Source organism: Quercus robur, chromosome 10 (assembly GCF_932294415.1).
Source record: "Quercus robur chromosome 10, dhQueRobu3.1, whole genome shotgun sequence".
In the NCBI taxonomy this organism is placed as follows: Eukaryota; Viridiplantae; Streptophyta; class Magnoliopsida; order Fagales; family Fagaceae; genus Quercus; species Quercus robur.
In genome coordinates, this window is record NC_065543.1 from 54,280,233 (window position 1) to 54,299,081 (window position 18,849).

Sequence of the window (18,849 nt, forward strand, 5' to 3'; positions counted from 1 at the left end):
CAACATATTGATAGACTATCAAGAATAGAAATAAAGCAACTAATCCATTCTAAAAAATGTACATTCCAATAGCACACATTATCATTTAGTTCAAAATTAGAGTAAAAAAAAGAAAAGAGAAGCACTCCAACTTAGGAGTAAAAAAAATAAAAGAATCGCCTAGGACAAGACAAAATAAATTTTAAACTTATGACTGATCATTAAACACAGCAGTGAAACTAATTCATTTTTTATATTTATGCCAGAAAAATATTTAGAAATACACAGGATATCAATGAAAAAAAAAAAAACTTACAAGCATTAACAGCTTATGGCATATAATTAGTCTGAAGGGAAGGCAGACGAGAGGAACTCCTTGTCCTTGATAATTTGCAAATTCTTGGACTTCATTAAAAGCATGACTGCTTCCTCACCAAATTCCAGAATAAAGGCCAACTTGGTCAGTTCAGAGAGTGCACCAATATGATCGCTGTTCTCCCATAACAAACCCTCAGATATTGCTTCAATGAGATTTTTATATCCACTAGACCTGTCCAACTTCTTTGCAAAAAACTTTGAAGCCTTTCATCCCAGCATATAATTTGGCTTAATCTTGCATTCACGATCTCCCCTGAAGAAATTGATAAACTGTAGTTTACAGTGATCAGTTCAACTGTCTCAAGGAAAGTAACATTCAGAAGCCTTTGGATAGTTTCATGCCTGCTTTTTGCTTCCATTTTCATCACAGGATTTGCTAGAAACCCAAGGATGAGCATAACCAGACCTTTCGTAATAAAGAACTCCTTTGGATTCACCTGATTGAGTTTAGCAACATCCACTGAGGATGATTCTTCCTTCTGTACAGATTCAGATATAGGGCGAACACCTATTTTCCTGTAAATTTCAGGCAACTTTGTTGGAGGTAAAGAAGGCATGCTTGGCTGAGGGCACCAGACAAATAAGGGTTGAGAAGAAAACCGTTGAAAAATATCCTTCAGTTGAAGATCATCAGCAATAAAAACATTATGCTTGTTGGACAACAAAATTCCATTGGAGTCAGAAGAACCAACGGGTTATTTCACCAACCTTTCAGCCAGAGTCTCTACAATTCCCTGATCTGAAACAAAAGACCAGAACTTACCACAGTCAGCATGTGACAATGGTTGGCCTGAACTTTCCCAAACCTTCCAAAGATTAAAGTAATTGTCCACTGAAGGATAGCTTCCAACATCAATTGCATTGGAGAAAAAGTCAAGTAACTTGGGTTCAAAATATTTGTCAAGAACTTTCAGCTGCGAACTGAAGAGACCATCCTCATCATGCAGAACACATTTTTTGGAGCTAAACCACTCTCCATTCTGATTCACATTTGGGATAAAAATCCTTTTGGCAACTTCACTGTCTGGTTTCCAATGACATTTACTCAAGTAATTATATATTCGAACTATAGTTGAAAATTGAACATGAACATCAAGGTGGCTGGCAATCAATGAGCATCCTTCCTTAACATCAAGGATGACTCCTATTTTCTTGAGCTCTACTTTGTAGGATGTAATGTTAGAGCCATACAAATCTTCATCAATGAAAGGTCCATCAATCCGCTGCAAATAAGAGCCCCAACTAGAATCAAACAATAAGCCCTTGTCTGGGGGTCTATAACCATCAGTGGTCTTCAACCATTTCTTAGAAATTTCTTTTGAGAAAGAATTTGGAAAAGAATAATTAATAGCTTGCCATAAAATCTGAATGCATTCCAGCATTGGCAACACATTCACAGGAGTTATGCTGGTGGGATCCGAGGGAATGAGAAGACCATCAGCCACAAGCTTCGCACCATCTTCAAATTCAACAACTCCCATGTTCTTCAACTCTTCCTTGTATTCATGAATGTCCTTGCCATAATAGTTGTCACTATCATCTATGAAAGGGAGGTCAGTAATTGGAAAAATTGGCTACCAATCTGGCCCAAACAGAATGCAATCTCTTGGAGATCTTTTATCACCATGCCTAGTCTGCAACCACTTGAGATCACGGATGGATTTTGTAAGATCTGAAGGGAACAAATAAGGGGTATTTTTTAGCTTTCTAGCTTTCTACAACATGAAAGAAAAGAAAGAACAATTTCTTTAGTCATTGAAGATGCCTCCTGCTTGAATCTGTTAGCAAATTCTTTGACCGCCTCCTCAAAATCCACCTGAACCCCTGTTTTCTTTAACTCATTTCTGTAAGAGAAAATACTGCTTCCATGGAAATCATGATCAATAAATGCAAAACCTTCAAAAACATGTAAAATGCAAACCCTTTGAGGGTCAAAAAAGAAACATTCTCCTGGAGGCTTGTAACCAAGATTCATCTTGAAGAATTTCACACCTCTCAATGCCTGAGTAAGTTTGGTGGATGATCCAAGATGACGTATACATTCCAGTATAAAAAGAACAGTCTCAGCTGTGAGAGAAGTCAAGCAAGAAGGTGATTTTAAGTTGTCAACAATGAATTGGTAACGATCATTGAAGCCAATTACCACACCAATAGACTTAAGTTCCTCTCTAAAAGAATGGATTTCCTCTCCAAAGTAACCTTGATCGATGAAGGGGATGATACTGATTTGTGATGCAGTTTTCCATTCCTTGTCAAATAAAAAAGATTCAACTGGAGACCTGTCACCACAGCATGTCCTTAGCCTTCTCTTATCCTTGATACTGTTGATGAAGTTGTCCTGAGGAAGATAATTTTCCCTCAAAAATTTGATGAAGTACAGACAGCACTCAGCCGCTAGTTAGTGGAGTATTCTGTCAAAGACACTCCCCAATAAATTCACATGCTTCTCCATACTCACACATAACTCCAATTTTCATTAGCTCCTCATAATTTTTTATTGCACGACCATAAAACTTTAAATTAACCAATGGAATATCAACAAGCACTGATCCGTTCTGCAAAATTTTTCCCAATGAAGAGGAAAGCATGAATTACTGTGAAGGTGGCCTATAATCAGAAAAGCCACTAGTAGTAATTTTCAGCCAGCTTCCTTCCTACATGCATTTTAAGAACATATTGGGAATGTTAATTTTTTCAAGTTTCAGGTTTTGAATCCAATCCAACAGCAAGAATGCATTTTGCTTGGTGAGTGATGATGAGACTGTAGGAATTGCAGCATTAGGGGGAGATATATCAGGGATTATCGGAAGCTCAAACATGAATTTTAAGGAACTCTTAAGAGTTTTTTTCTTGAAGCATATTCACCTGCAAAATAACCAGGTTGCAAGTAGCTTTCTGCTAACTCAACATAGCCTTCATCTGTCCATGGATTTGAACCAGTCAATCTCACCCATTTGCTTCCTTTGGCAGGGACAAGAACCCCTTTCCTTTGTCTGTTTAGATTTCCATAGTTATTTACAAGTGGCATAGAATCACATAAAATACCAACCTCCTGTTGTGAAAGATAAGACTTTTGAAGCGAACAAAGGCAATAGCATGCTTCTGGCAACTATTGAGACAATTGTTAAGGTGAACTGCATATTCGTATATATTCATAGCAGCAACCTTCACATGATCTTGTAGCCACTCCATCACTGTATCCCTCCTTGAGAAGCACCAGATGGTTTCTTGTCTGCTTTTCGGCCAAGAAAAGAAATTAGATGGACACCAAAATTGTAAGTTGAACCTCTTTTTTTCCTTTTAGATTACAACTTAGCAAAACAATCAACATTCCATAAGAGCTCTCTCCCTCTCTTAATGCTTGTGAAATCACTTCTATGCCAACCTTAGTATGGTTATATGCACAATTCTAATGATGATACCAGTTAATAATACTCAAGTATGAACCTGTTAAAATTTAGATAAAGCTGATCTTTTTGTTTTTCCTTTGTGCTATTGGTTGGGTTGGAAAACCCATGGTGTTTTTCAGCATTCTGTCAACCAAAATTTAACATTATAAAAGCGTATTATGACATTAGGAACAAAAATCATGTCATTAATTACAAAATGCTATGATACAAACACAAAGGTTACTAATATTGAGTGTTAATTTCCTCCTTTTACTCAAACGTTAAACAAAGGTTACTAAAGTCAACCATTTAAACATTGAGGTCTTCTATGAGCACAAAAAAATTCACTACATTTTCACAACAAGCTTATGTCTCGAATCCAATATAGGTCAAAAAATGTTACAACATTTTGTTATGTACTATACTTTCTTTGAAACATTAACAAACAATGACATGGTACTATTCAGGTTTGCTAACATAAACATCATCATAACTTCTTTTTTCCTTTTTTTTTGGGATGAGTACTATTCAGGTTTCTCATTATGAATATATTATGCAAGAGAATAAATGAGAAACCTGAACGAGTTCCATGAAATAGTGGACATCCTTGGCATAAAGCTCAGCAGAGAGATTCTTGACAGCCTGGTGAAAATCCTCCATCAATGGATTCTTTCTCCCTCCAATTGAAAACTTTGTTCTACGTATATTTTCAGTGTGTTTCCGCGCCTTCTCCACATCCGTACCTTCTCAAAACACACACACAAATGAACAAACATAGGAAATATAGAAAAACACACACATCTACATATATACATATATATATATATATATATATATGAAAAGGGTCCTAGGATTGTACTTGAACAGGAAGTGGCACTTTGCATGAGCTTTTGACGCTGATTCGGCTTCTGGGTTTCTGTATTTGGTCTTGACCTTTTCATCTTCCTGAAGGAGAGTACACAACTCACTGTGGACCACCGTTGACTTGTTTCCCTTTGGTTACTTGTGAAGTGGTCTGGGGTTTTTCTAGATTTTGTTATCAGTGTGCTTTAAGGAGCGGGTCGCTGTCGCTGCATGCTACTTGAGTTTTAGACGGGTTTGTGACTCGGTTTGTGTTTCGAATGAATTATTTTTTCGGACATATTTTATTATTTAATTTATTTTTACTATTATTTATATACTTTATTATATATTTTTATATTATTTATAGGTGTCAATTTTAAGTATCGCTCGTTTCAAACTCAAGGTATCAATTGCACACACAAAATAAATGGAAAACCAATGTTATATTTTCGCCTAGAAAAATATATTTTTTTTTGGATTGTATTTGTATCTATTATGTAAAAAAAAAAAAAAAAAAAAAAAAAAAAAAGCTAATTGGGTTCGATTGGAACATATCAGAACCCGTTTGTGGTCCCCACCCAATTGATTTGCCAGGACACCTCACCACTTACTACTAGTTCCTAGAATCCTAGTAAGATCGAGAATATATGTGGTTTATTTCCGTTCAGTCTGTAATAATAAGAAAATTGTGGCTTTGATTGTATAGCGAAGTGGAAGAGATGTGGGGGATTGTGAGACAAAGACTAGGAGGCTACTCTGCTTATTATGTATGTATGTTACTGTTAGTATCAACATTTTTGTTATCAGCATATATTTAATTACTATTTTTTAAGTATTTGTTCATTTCGTTTTTTTGTTTTTAATTAATTAATTATTTATTTGGGTTGGTCTGCATGTGTGTGTGGATCAGTCATTACAAAGGATTGGACTTGGACGTCTACTAAATTCATCGAAATGTTACTCTTCTGAAGCAGCAGCAGCAGCTAAAAAGGTGGGTATTGTTACACTCTGCTAACTGAACATTTGATTTTAGTGGTGGGATTTTGGAATATCTTTGTTTGCTTGAGTGTCTGTTCTATCATCAACTTATAATTTAATCAAAATTTATCAAATTTCATAGCCTATGTGGACAAATTGTTGTGTTATATATATATAGAGGTGTGTATGAACCAAAGAACTCAATTTATAATCAATAAGTCTAAAAGACACAAATTGTTTCACAATAGTTGAGGTGTAACAGAGCTGTAAATGGTTAATAGTATAGTGCTAGTGGTGGACCCAAATGGGAATTAATAAGAACTTGAAACCTTAGTGAAATTTGTTTGTCAAAAATATTGTCTTTGTACCATTACTCATTTATAATTCAGTTGATTTTGCTTGTACAACTTACATGGACAATGGGCAAATGCAAAAATCCTATGCATAGGTCATTGAATCTCTTTTCTATTTATTTATTATTATTATTATTTTTTTGGCTATGTGAATGTTCAAAAGCTCTTCAAGTACCCAACTATTCGCTAATAATTACAGGTAAGAATCCCTTGGGGATGACCTTAAGATGTTAGCTAGGAGTTTGAACACAAGACTCTGTGAATCTCATAACGTCTTGGGAACCACTAAATTAATCCCTTGGGGCTAGTAAATCTCGTTTCTAGCTAGGTGTTTCAACACGTACATGAAGTTTTCACTTCAAGAATTCCCCCAGTTAATGCCTCTAACTATGTATTAGTTTTTTAGTGGAACTCAATAAACAAGAACCTAAATTATTTAACTTGAAATTTGCCTATGATGAGATATCTTTGTTATTGACTTATGGGAATACTCTTATCTGCTATGCTTTGTTTCTATACTGGAGACAGTCAAATCCAACATATGCTTTTCTTTCTGATTGTCTCAGTTTGATATTTTTTTTGAATTACAAATTTCATGCAGATGACAGTGCGAGAAGCTCTGAATTCTGCACTTGATGAAGAAATGTCAGCAGATCCTAAAGTTTTTCTGATGGGCGAAGAGGTATCGAGGGAAACAGTCACAGACACTTTATTTTTCCTGTGGTTGTTGATCTGATTGTTTATTTAGTATTTTTAATCTCTTTGACTATTTGCCTCATTTGTGTGTGTTCTTCTTTGTATTGCAGGTCGGGGAATATCAAGGTGCATACAAGGTTAAAAAATGCATAGTGCAATGAAAAGAATAACATCTTCCATCTTGAAAGAGTGCTTATGTTGGTATATTTGTTTCTTGTTTTAAAATTTACTCACTAATTCCAACCTCCATTTTTGGATTAGATTTCAAAAGGGCTGTTGGAGAAGTACGGTCCTGAGAGAGTTTGTGATACTCCAATCACAGAGGTTGATCCTTACCCTTGAAAAAGTGTAACATGTTCTTCACTTGTTTAAGTTTCAATGTTCTCTGGACTTTTTCCATTTATGTGCTTGAAGGTGTTGGTAAACAGCTTTTAATGATGGATTTATTTTTTGTGCACATGAATTTTGCATATTTTGTAGGCTGGTTTCACTGGAATTGGAGTTGGTGCAGCTTACTACGGGCTTAAACCTGTAGTAGAGTTTATGACATTTAACTTTGCAATGCAGGTGACAAATTCTTTACTTATCTATCTTTTATCATTTCATTATGTTAAATTATTTCTAGGTGATGGTGGATTTGACTTGTGTGCAGGATCCAATATCAATAGAATTCCTAAGGATTCTTTTGGAATTGAACATGTTCATTTTCATTTTATTGTTAATTGAAGTTCAACCTGTTCAATGTCATTTTATTATTAGAGGATTCTGCTGCCATTCTATGTTATATCAGAAGACAATATCTTCAGTATCTAAAATGACCAATGCATATGTCATCCAATATCTAGTATGGGGCTGGACTCTTGAATTGAAATTTAATGTAGCAACCAATATCTTGTAAGGATACATCCCACCAAGGAATCTATGATCTAAGAAATAAAATAATGGAAGTATAATCATACACGTTCATCTCTTGGATTACAATGGTGGTTGGGCTTAATCTGAATGTCATAATCATTGTCTCAATGCAATTAAATGAGTGCTAGACATACCCCTCCTAAAATACACTTGAAGCATGATCTAGCTAGAAGTGTGGTTAATGATTTAATATTGCCCTTGTTCTAATATTTCTATATTAATTCATTTTGTTATTTCTGCAGGCAATGGACCATATCATTAATTCTGCTGCCAAAACGAATTATATGTCTGCTGGTCAGATATCAGTACCTATTGTATTCAGAGGACCAAATGGTGCTGCTGCTGGAGTTGGTGCGCAGCATTCTCAGGTAATGTCATCTATCTAATTTGGATGTTTACCTTCCAGGAGTTTTGCTGTCAACTCATGGTTAGTTCCTTTGTGGTCTTCTATCTGAAGACTATTAAGATTGCTTTTAAGTGAATCCTAAAAGACAGCAGTTCTTGTTTCTACAAGCATATTTATTACCCTAGGCCAAGGTAGCCTGATTCAGTACATGAAGCAAGATCACTGAAAAAAATTGGAAATGATACACAGCCAAAGTATTGTATTCTTGTCTATATGGTCAGCAAGGAAAAAATAAAATTTCTTGAATGAATGAAAATAAGTTATGTTATTAACAACTTGCTTATCTTAACCTCAGCATTTAAAGAAGTTTCATGCCTCCAGGACATTTTAATTAAAGTTGATGTGAGTTTCATTTTAAAATTTCAGAAACCATATTTATGAATTAGGACTTAGTCACCTTTTTTTTGGCATTTCTCTTTTATACTTCAGTGTACTAGGTTGTACTCCTTTTTGGGATTGATTGACAAAGTTTAACTGAACCCATCTTCCTTTTGAGGGGACATTCAGTGGAAGGAAATGGGAGTTAAGAGAGCTACCACCTTTCCATTTTGGCTTTATATAGCCATTATTGTTTGGAATTATTTGTTCTTCAGCCACCCGCTAAGTAACAGGCTAGTGCTAATGTGATGGAAGACTTATGTGCTTACCTTCATACTATTGCTCTCGGTTGAAGGCTCAGTTTGGGATTTTGTACAGTGCTATGCAGCATGGTATGGTTCATGTCCTGGTTTGAAGGTTCTGGCACCATACTCATCAGAAGACACTCGAGGCCTGCTAAAAGCTGCTATTAGGGACCCTGACCCTGTTATTTTCCTTGAAAATGAGTTGCTGTGAGTAGTTTATTGAAGAACTATTATTTTGTGATTTGGGTTTTGTCAGCAACTCAGATGCTTTCATCCTTGGTCTCATTTTTGAGCTGCAGTTATGGAGAGTCTTTTCCTGTTTCAGCAGAAGCTGTTGATTCCAGTTTTTGCCTTCCAATAGGGAAAGCTAAGGTATTTATTTATTTATTTTACTTAAGAGTAATGCTACAAAAAAAACTTTTTTCACAACTTGCTGATGTGGCAAGTTGCTATTGGTTTTGACATGGACCCACCAACGAAACCAGTTTATTGTCTACCATTGACAATTCGCTATCTCAACCATTGTGAAAAAAGTTGTGCCTATAGACTTATTGTTTTTCTTAAGCTGCTTATTGTTGTTTATTTTTATTATTAGTAATAATTGAGTTTTCTCTCTTTTGTTGATGTTGACAGATAGAGATAGAAGGAAAGGATGTAACAATTACTGCTTTTTCAAAGATGGTTGGTTATGCTCTCAAGGTTTGTCATCGTTCTTGAAGCTGAGGTGGATTCATTGTTATGGATGACTGAATGTGTCACTTTATAGTATTTTTATGTGGTATGGATGAAATGTATCTTTGGATATTATAAAAAGAGATTGCATCCATTTTTGCTGGCATAAATTGGTCATAAAGAAATCATTTTGTGGGCAACAATTGAAATGGGTTTTCTGCAAAAGCCAATGTTTGTGCTAGGTTTTCTTTATTCATTTCCATTTAATTCAACATTAGTTTGTCAATACATAATGTTAGGCTATGGTTTTGATGGTTAGAAATGGTAACTTGACATGGAATGGTAGATCATATAAGATTTATTGGTGGGTACTACTCAGAAGCCTTAACTTGTATATGAAATGGTGGATCATATAAGCGATTAGGTTCATCTTTTCCTATCATCTGCCTTCTCCTTGTAAGTTACTTACTGCCTTAGCTACTTACTTTTTGATCTGGAACTAACTCTGGTGGAGAAAACTTAGGCGGCAGAGATTCTTGCAAAGGAAGGAATCAGTGCTGAGGTAACTCAAAAACCTTTAATGTTCAGAAGTGGATTGGCACTACTACTGTCATAATTTCCAATTTTTGGTTTAGAAGAGATATAATAGTTGTAATATGTAATACAGGTTATAAATCTGCGCTCAATCCGTCCCCTTGATAGAGCCACAATCAATGCTTCTGTCAGGAAAACTAACAGACTGGTAACTGTTGAAGAAGGCTTTCCTCAACATGGTGTCGGTGCTGAGATCTGGTCATCTTCTTCTCATCAACTAATATTTGCCATTTGTGTTTACTGTTTCTCTCCTCCCCCAAGTATTTTCCCATTTAACGTTTTTCTTTCTGCAGTACATCAGTGATTGAGGAGAGCTTTGAGTATCTGGATGCACCTGTTGAAAGGATTGCAGGAGCTGATGTTCCTATGCCATATGCTGCAAATCTTGAGAGGATGGCCCTTCCACAGGTTTGTGTTAATGGATTTAATTCTTCTTGATGATTTTCACATGTATTTTTTATATAGGAATTTCTGTCTTGAGTCGTCTGGGTGTTTTTGGTGTGCCTTATGATCTGTGTATAGATTTCGATACAAGTGTTCTTCTCTCTTTTCCCTTTTATTTTCTGGCAAATGTTAACAAGTTTGTCATCTTCTGTCTACCATAATAGTATATTGATGTATTTCATAACTCAACATCTCAGTCTAGGAAAGACCACGAAAGCTTCTTTTTGCTTTACCATGGCTCTTTTTTTTTTTTTGGGATAAGTACCAAAACTTTACTAGTGAATGAAGAGGGTCAAGTACACAGGGAGTATACTATGGGCACAACACAATCAAGCACTCAAGTTACAATGTTCAATCAGATCTAAAAGAGAATTAAAAGAAAATGAGCCCAAAGCTAGAGTCCAATAAAACAGAGATTTGAATAAAAGTAGCTTAAGATCGAGAGTAGTCCTTTCACATCACTCAAAACTTCTAGCGTTTCACTCCCACCATTTACACCAGATTAAACAATGAGGCACTACTTTCCAAATGGCTATGTTATGACGGTGATCAAACCAACCCTGCCAATAAGCTAGCATATCTAGAACTCTCCACGGCATAACCCAATAAACACCAAACCAAAGTCTCCACAACTCATTAGCTAGAGGGCAATAAAGAAGTAAATGAACCATAGTCTCCCCCACTTCATTTACACATATAACACCAATCTAACACCCCTATTCTTCTCTTCCTCTCTTCTGTAAATTGTCAACAGTCAAAATTCTCCCAAAAGTACTGTCCATGAGAAAGAAGCAACTCTAGGAGAAACCTTCAATCTCCGAATAATTTTCCATTATAAAGAACTATAGTACCCTCCAACATCAATACCCCGACCCTTTGCTAGCTTCTAATAAAGTTAATCTTCTTCCAATAAAGTATCTTTCTCGTTCTCCCTCACAGAAGTAGAAGAAATAAGATCCATAAAACCAACAAGGCTCCAACTCCCAATCCTGCACCAATAGTGAGAAATGAGGATCCCAGTGAACAGCACCATTACAGAATTGCATAAGATCTGCAGTGGAGGAGTCCCCGTCTCGACAAATTCCTAATTTAGGAAAGGCCTCCTTTAGTGGACAATCACCACACTACAAAATCATTCCAAAATTTCACTCTAGTTCTAGTTCCCACCTCATACTAAGGATACCGGGAAAAAGTTGCCACTCCAGTTTTATAGACTTCCAAATACTCAAACCAACTATCTAGAACCACTTCAAACCCATTTACCCTTTCAAGTAATCATTCCCAAACCTGAATTTGAACATGATGTATAAATTAGCTTTGATATTTCTTAAAAATTGAGAGATTGGGATGTAAATCATAAGATAAAACATGGAGGATGAAGTAAATAAGCGCATCAAGAGAGATGTGTGATTGCAAAATACCTATTAAGTTAAAAGGTTAAATTTTATAAGATTGCTATAAGACAACTAGGTCTTATGGAATTGGATCTTAAGTTGTTAAGAAGCAAACATGTTCATAAAATGACTGTAGCAGAAATGAAAATGTCAAGTAGATGAGTGGAAATACATGGAATAATATTATTCAAAACGAGAAAATTCACTTAAATATAGGAGTTGCCCTAGTTGATGAAAAGATGAGAGAAAGTTGTTTTGGATGGTTTATTCATGTTCAGAAGAGAGTGATCAATGGACTTGTGGGAAAACTTGACTTGATTTAAGTTGGGGGAAAGGATTCTGCCGTTTATCCTCAAAAAAAAGGGGGGGGGGGGTGGGGAAGGAAAAAGGTCGAGTAAGACCAAAAATAATATTAATATAAGTATTGAGAAATGATATGTTAATTAAGGAAGTATCATAGAGTATGATTTTAGATAAAATAAGATAATAGGGAAAAATATATATATATATATATATATGTGGCTGACTTTGACTAGTCTATTGAGAATCCATAGTCAATTCTGAATTTTTGGGACTAAGGCTTGGTTGTTGTTGTTGTATGTATAAATCAACTTTGAGCCTTTGACGCAGTGCTTTGATGGATTTTATCTTTGAAGGCAATACTAGTGATTCCTTGAAATTGTTTAATGGCTTTTAACCTAGTAGTTTAGAGAAGTTTAACGTTCTTGTTGTCTATTGTATAGGTTGAGGATGTAGTTCGAGCCGCAAAGAGAACATGCTATAGATCAGTTTGAATGGCTACTTCAACTGCTAAGAATGAAGTTAGAGATAATTTTTGTAGAGGTGTGATAGTTACACACTATGTTTTCAAAACACGATTTTACAATTTCATAGGCTATGTACGGCAATGTGTAACAAGCTGTGTGCAATAATAATTAGCAATTTTTATATTTTTTTGGGTTTTTTTTTTTTTTTTGGTACATACAACTGGGAAGATGACTATAAATTGAGAGAGAACGTATATTAAGAAGGTAGAACTTTCAAGACATTGCCTTGTGTTGATGATAATTTGTGGGTTTCTTAATGATTTGAGTCCCACTTACTAAAAATTATGTAGTACTCCTGGAATATAATAGTATGGTAATCTCTTCTCTCACGTGAATGGTGGTGGGTCTTACCATGAATTTAATTAGTAGAATCTATCATTCATATGAGAGGAGAGCATACCATTAAGTATTATTTTGTTATACTTTTCAAGCATGCAAAATTTCAATACTATCAAATATCAATAATTATCTCATGTGTAACATTTTTAAATTTCAAGTTTTTCGTATTTTAAAGGGGAAGTTGCAAAGTAGACTCCTAAAGTTTGGGGTTGGATTTAACATTCTGAAGTTTGAAAATTTCGATTTTACACCTTGAAGTTTACTTCTGTTAGCAAAAGCAGCCCTATCTATGTGGCAAAAAAATTATACATCAGAATCCAGCGTGTCACTTAACGGCCATATAGGCGAGTCCACTAACGGAGTGACTGCTTTTGAAAAATTATACATTAGACTCCAGCGTGTCACTTAACAGCTATATAGGCGAGTCCACTAACAGAGTGATTGCTTTTGCTAACGGAGTTAAACTTTAGGGTGTAAAATCCAAGTAATCCCAAACTTTAGGGGTGTACTGTCAATTTAGCCTTAATTTTCATTTTTTTAAGTTGTTCAATGCCATTTTTGGCATTTGCAAATCAAATAAAGAGGTGGTTAAGCGTGCAAATGATAGAAAGAATCCAGATAATTTCATACATGGTTAATTTACATTGATATATTTAGAAATTCCTTTCTTACTTATTGCACATTATAGCTTTCTCATCTCTGAAGTTTTCATGATGCAATACTTTGAATTATTTAAATTTATGAAAATTTTTAATTAAAATTTATCAATTAATCCATCATAACTTAACGCTAATCTTGAAGTGTGTTTGCTCCATTGGCGTTAGGAAATGGACAGTTTTTAGGTTAATATTTTGGTGGATTATATATATATATATATATTTCTTTCTTTTGTCTCTACTTTATGTTGGTGAATATTTGTATTATTTCATTTCTACTTTAGGTTGATGAATTTTTATATTATTTGGAACTCTACTTTTGGTTAATATGATTAAGTTGTTATCTTTTTTATTCTCTTTAATTTTATAGATGTTATCCTATTAAATTGTAAAAATAATTTATTAAAATATAATGTTATTGTATTACATAACATGGCTTAAATAATTTGGTGTTTATTACTATTTTTTTAAACTTATTTTCATATTGTTTTCTATAAATTTCTTATTATTCTCTTTCCCTGTCTTGAAAAGTGGTTATTCTCTCTCTCTCTCTCTCTCTTGCAACTCTACTTTATATTGATGAATCATTGTGATTTTTAAAACTCTTTTGAGTTCATACGTTTTGATGTTGTATTTTTTAGCTCTCCATTACAAGTAGTATCTCTCTCCTATAGTTTTGGTTTGATTTTTGTTTGAGTTAATACTTGATTATTTTAGAAGTAAGAATATGAATTTATATCATAACACAATCTTGTCTATGCTAATTACATATCGGCATTTGGTTCATATTGGTCTATTTTAGTCCACTTCATCTATTCGGTCTACTTCAGTCCACTTTGCTCTAACTTGATCTACTTTAGTCAATTCAGTCCAATTCGGTCTTTCGGTTCAGTTCGGTCCATTTGGTTTAATTTGGTCTATTTTAGTCCATTCAGTCTAGTTCAGTCAATTAGGTCATGTTCGGTCCACTTTGGTCCATTCCCTCCATTCAATCCATTTCGGTCTAATTTTGTCCACTCAGTCCACTTCGGTCTATATTCGTTCCACTTCAGTCTATTCGATCATTTGGTCTATTTCAAATCATTTCGGTCTAATTTGGTGTACCTACTTAAGAATGAGAAAATACAAGTTTGGATTAAGAGTAGTATTATTTATTTGAGTAATAACAATTGTAATTATATGATAAGTTTTGGTTATCATAATAATTTCCTTAAGAGAATGAGAATTTGAATAATAAATTTGAAACTTAAAAATTTTAATTGTACCAAAAGACACCAGGAAAATATTATGCATAATAACAATAGTTAGAAGAATATGGAAATTTAAAAAAGAAGAAGAATAATATCATTCAAAAACATAAAAAAAAAAAAAATTATAAATTATATATTTGTAAAAATAGAGTGATGGAAATTACTTTTTGAAATTGTTTAATTTTTAGGGAGAACAAATTGTGTACAATAAAATTTAGAGAATAAAATATACATATTCGATATAAGTTTGTTATTAGTTTGATTATCATAATAATCTCTTTTAAGAGAATGAAGAATTTGAAAATTTTATTTTAAAAAAAATTATACATATATGTATATTTATTTATTTATTTTAATTACTTAAAGGTATAATCAACTTCATGTAATTCATTTAAAAGTAATGACTTTAAAATAATTGAATAACTAACCTAAAGATTAGATTTGTATATTTATAGCTTTCATGTTTAGAAAGACTTTTACTTAAATCTAGCTAGACTGAAGTGGATTGAAATGCTAAGTTAATGTGGCTCAACAAAAGTGTAGTAATAGCAAATCCTATGCTTAAGATTTTAGATGTTACAAGTTTGAGATATATATATATATATATATATAAATTTAGATTTAGAATGGATGCTCTCAACCTAAACATGTCTTTTTTCTGTATGTTAGTACACAAAAATAGACTGAAGTGGACCAAAATGGACTAAAGTGAACACAAATAATAGACCGAATGGGACCAAATGGAACGAAGTGAACCGAATGGACAAAATACTACCAAATGGTAAAAAGGTATACCAAATTGGACTGAGTAGGACCGAGGTGGACTAAAGGAGACCGAATAAGAATGAATAGACTGATTAGGACCAAAGCGGGTGTAATGAATAGGAACAAATAGGACCGAATAGGACCAAATTGGACTGAATAGGACCAAATAGGACCAATGTGGACCGAATATAACCAAAGTGTACAAATGGACTGAATAGGACTGATGTGGACAAATATCGACCGAATAGGACTAAAGTGCACCGAATAGAACCAAAGTGGACCAAAGTGGAAAGAATGGACCGAATAGGATTGAAGTGGACTGAATAAGATTTTTGAATATTTATCTTTCTTAGGGCTCATATTTCTAATTTTTAATGTCTATTTTGTATGGTATTTTTTAACTCAAAACTAAAGAGTTTAGCCCAAATATAGTAAAATTTCATACTTTTCAACCTAAAAATTAAGAAGAATTTTGTTTTATTTTTTTGTTTTTTGTTTTATTTTATTTTTTTTGAGCTGAACTTGAAAAGGCAACCGACAAAAAAAAAAAAAAAAAAAATCAATTTAAGATCCAATTAGTCCAAAATGGACCGATGGGGACCAAAATTGACCGAGTGGACCATATTGGACCGAATAGAAATTGTTTAACTTTTAGGAAGAACAAATAATTATCAAAAAACTTTAGAGAAAAAATTATACGTTATATTACAATTAAAAATAATAATTATTTACTCCCACCACACATTGCGTGGATTTGTGACTAGTTTTATTAATTTCAAAACTGAATTGCCTCTGCAATACGTTTAAATAGTAAAGTAGTCCTAGGGTTGCTAGGAGACGCTTAGAAAACCTTAAAGCACTCCTAGTGCGGCTAGGAAAACAACCTGAAACTCTAGTTCACATTAAGCACAAAATTAAGTGACAAAATAGAAAAAAATTATCAAAAACAACAAAATTGAGATAATTACAAAATCAAATCCTATTGTTTATAAGAGACGTCCCAAAACAAATGGGACACTATTTTGATTTTTATATTTAAAGTTATAATGAAAATAAAATTACTAAAAATGGCAAAAAAAAAAAAATATTACAAGGCCTAAACAATGGAATTTACTTGAAAATCGGTTTCAATTGTGGCTAGAGGCGACGAGTTTTGCTCCCAACGTTGTTCCCTTCACCAATTTTCACGCAATTTAGACCAATTTAGACCATCTATATGCATTGAGCATGCGTTCACTTACATCAAAGCATGCGTTTACATTTCTTCATAAACAATTGTTCTTGCTTGTTTAGATTGAGTTCTTTCGAGTCAAAGTAATAGTTTTGGGCTCACGAAAGAGTAATCTTTGCCCTCCAAAAGTAGGATACCATTTTGTAATTGGGACCATGGACCTATGACATTGATGGTACAGAATGGATTATCTTTCAATGGTGCCTAACTAATTATTTCACCTATGCAGTAACCAGGATTTATTATTTGGCGGGTGGGGGTGGTGGGTGGATTATGTATTTATACGTTAGTCATAATCCCACGTTACACATACCTCCATCCCTGCACCAATGAATAAGTGAATGAGAACTCACCTACTGAAATTTGAAAGTGTCTCCTTCTTATGAGTAGTCTATTGTACTAACTCCTAACTCAGGGAGAAATTGGACTTTTGCCCTTTCTTTTTAAAATATCTAACAAAATGTCCCATGTCTAAAACTAATTAGGAAAAAGTTCATGTTTTGAAACTCGATTTTCTAACAATCGAGTTTCAAATGTATAACTCGATTTTTGGAACATCGAGTTATAGCGAACGTGGACTTAGGAAGTTTTTTTTTTTTTTTTTTTTGGGAACTCAAGTTCCACGAACTCGAGTTCCATGTAAAGTACTCCAGTTCATGGAACTCGAGTACTTCACATGGAACTCGAGTTCCTTGAATGAAACTCGAGTTCCGTGAACTCAAGTTCTAGAATATATATATATATATATATATATATATTTTAATTTTTTCAGTTCGCTATAACTCGATTGTCCAAAAATCGAGTTTTAAATGGAAACTCGATTTTTAGAAAATCGAGTTTCAAAACAGGAACATTTTCCTAAATAGTTTCAGATATGGATAATAATAATAATAATAATAAAAGGGCAAAAGCCCATTTTCACCCCTAACTCAGCTAGTAAGTTACGCAAACTTACTCAATAGTCAACAGCACTCAGGCAAAATGCTTCAAAACAAGGACAATTATTGGTTTATAATGGCACTCCGTGCAAAATGCAACGACAATCAATGATTTAAATTTGCTGTTCACGTAAATAGTACACATTCGTATGAATAGTGTACAATGTTGTACACTTTTATGCTAACATATATAATGTTGTATACATTTCTTTAGTTTTACAATATAAATATTACATGAATAGTACACATTTGTATGAATAGTGTATAATATTGTTCATTTTTATGCTAATGTATACGTACAATATTGTATACATTTCTTTAGCCTACAATATAAGTATTACATGAATAGTGCAATGTAAACAAATAATATTCCTTAAAAAGTTTACTAACCTGTTGCTAAATTGAGTAAATTCTATGATGACTTTTACACTATTGAGTTCTAGAATGTGGACCCAAATCAGTACCAAGATGATTAGAACACGTTGAGAAATAGCTTGCCGAACTTATCTCACTACCGATCTCTAGCATATATATATCAGCCACACTTGGATGACCAGGGCGGTGTTTTTGTCAAAGGCAAGAACTTTTACGTAGGGCCATAAATGAGCGATCCAAGCTTATAATTATTAAAAATTTAGGATTGTTTATTTAAATTTATTACGAACATCAATTGAGCACGCTTATCAACAAACAAGATAATATATTTGCACTTGGTTCGTTTTATTATTCAACAAAGAAGGAGAGATTTGGGGGATTGTGAGGCTAAGAGTAGGCTCCTATGTATGTTCAACATTTTGTTATTAGCTTCTAAATACAATTCTTGTTGGGTGCAAGTTTAGAACAATATGGCTAGGAGTCGAATTTAGTATTTAAGTTGCTGTTATGCTAGATATGAAAAAAAACAGGGTATTGCAGAAACTCTATTTCATTGCAACTTTTATTTCTTTTTTCGGATGTTACCACTTCATTTACAACTCACACACACACACATATATATATATATATATATATATGTGTGTGTGTGTGTGTTAGGAGTTTAGGATGACTACAAGCTTCAAGAATACTACAGAAGTTTGCTTCATTTTTCTTTAATTGACACTTGTCCATGAGGTGTCTACTTGCATGCTTGCTTTGTGCTGGATTCTTCATTTAGATTTAAGTTGCTTCTTTCTTTGACAC

At 33.8% G+C, this 18,849-nt stretch overlaps 2 protein-coding genes across 3 annotated transcripts; one reads left to right on the forward strand and one right to left on the reverse strand.

Annotated features, from left to right (window-relative positions):
* Positions 1–321: 321 nt before the first annotated feature.
* Positions 322–4,687, reverse strand: LOC126704361 (uncharacterized). Its single transcript, XM_050403345.1, has 8 exons — positions 4,606–4,687; positions 4,323–4,489; positions 3,223–3,409; positions 2,123–2,751; positions 1,982–2,072; positions 1,066–1,897; positions 639–873; positions 322–561 (listed from the first exon to the last, which is right to left on the reverse strand). The coding sequence occupies exons 1-8, from the start codon at positions 4,685–4,687 to the stop codon at positions 322–324; spliced, it is 2,463 nt and encodes an 820-aa protein (XP_050259302.1).
* A 535-nt stretch (positions 4,688–5,222) lies between these two features.
* On the forward strand, positions 5,223–12,614 carry LOC126703325 (pyruvate dehydrogenase E1 component subunit beta-1, mitochondrial-like). Of its 2 annotated transcripts, none has more exons than XM_050402291.1 (14): positions 5,223–5,356; positions 5,500–5,580; positions 6,522–6,602; positions 6,727–6,753; positions 6,878–6,940; positions 7,097–7,183; positions 7,774–7,899; positions 8,634–8,767; positions 8,860–8,932; positions 9,194–9,259; positions 9,756–9,794; positions 9,900–10,024; positions 10,120–10,234; positions 12,408–12,614. In XM_050402291.1, the coding sequence occupies exons 1-14, from the start codon at positions 5,309–5,311 to the stop codon at positions 12,456–12,458; spliced, it is 1,116 nt and encodes a 371-aa protein (XP_050258248.1). In that variant the 5' UTR covers positions 5,223–5,308; the 3' UTR covers positions 12,459–12,614. The 2 variants fall into 2 exon arrangements, with proteins under 2 accessions (XP_050258248.1, XP_050258249.1); XM_050402292.1 differs by having other exon boundaries at positions 5,277–5,360.
* Positions 12,615–18,849: the final 6,235 nt, after the last annotated feature.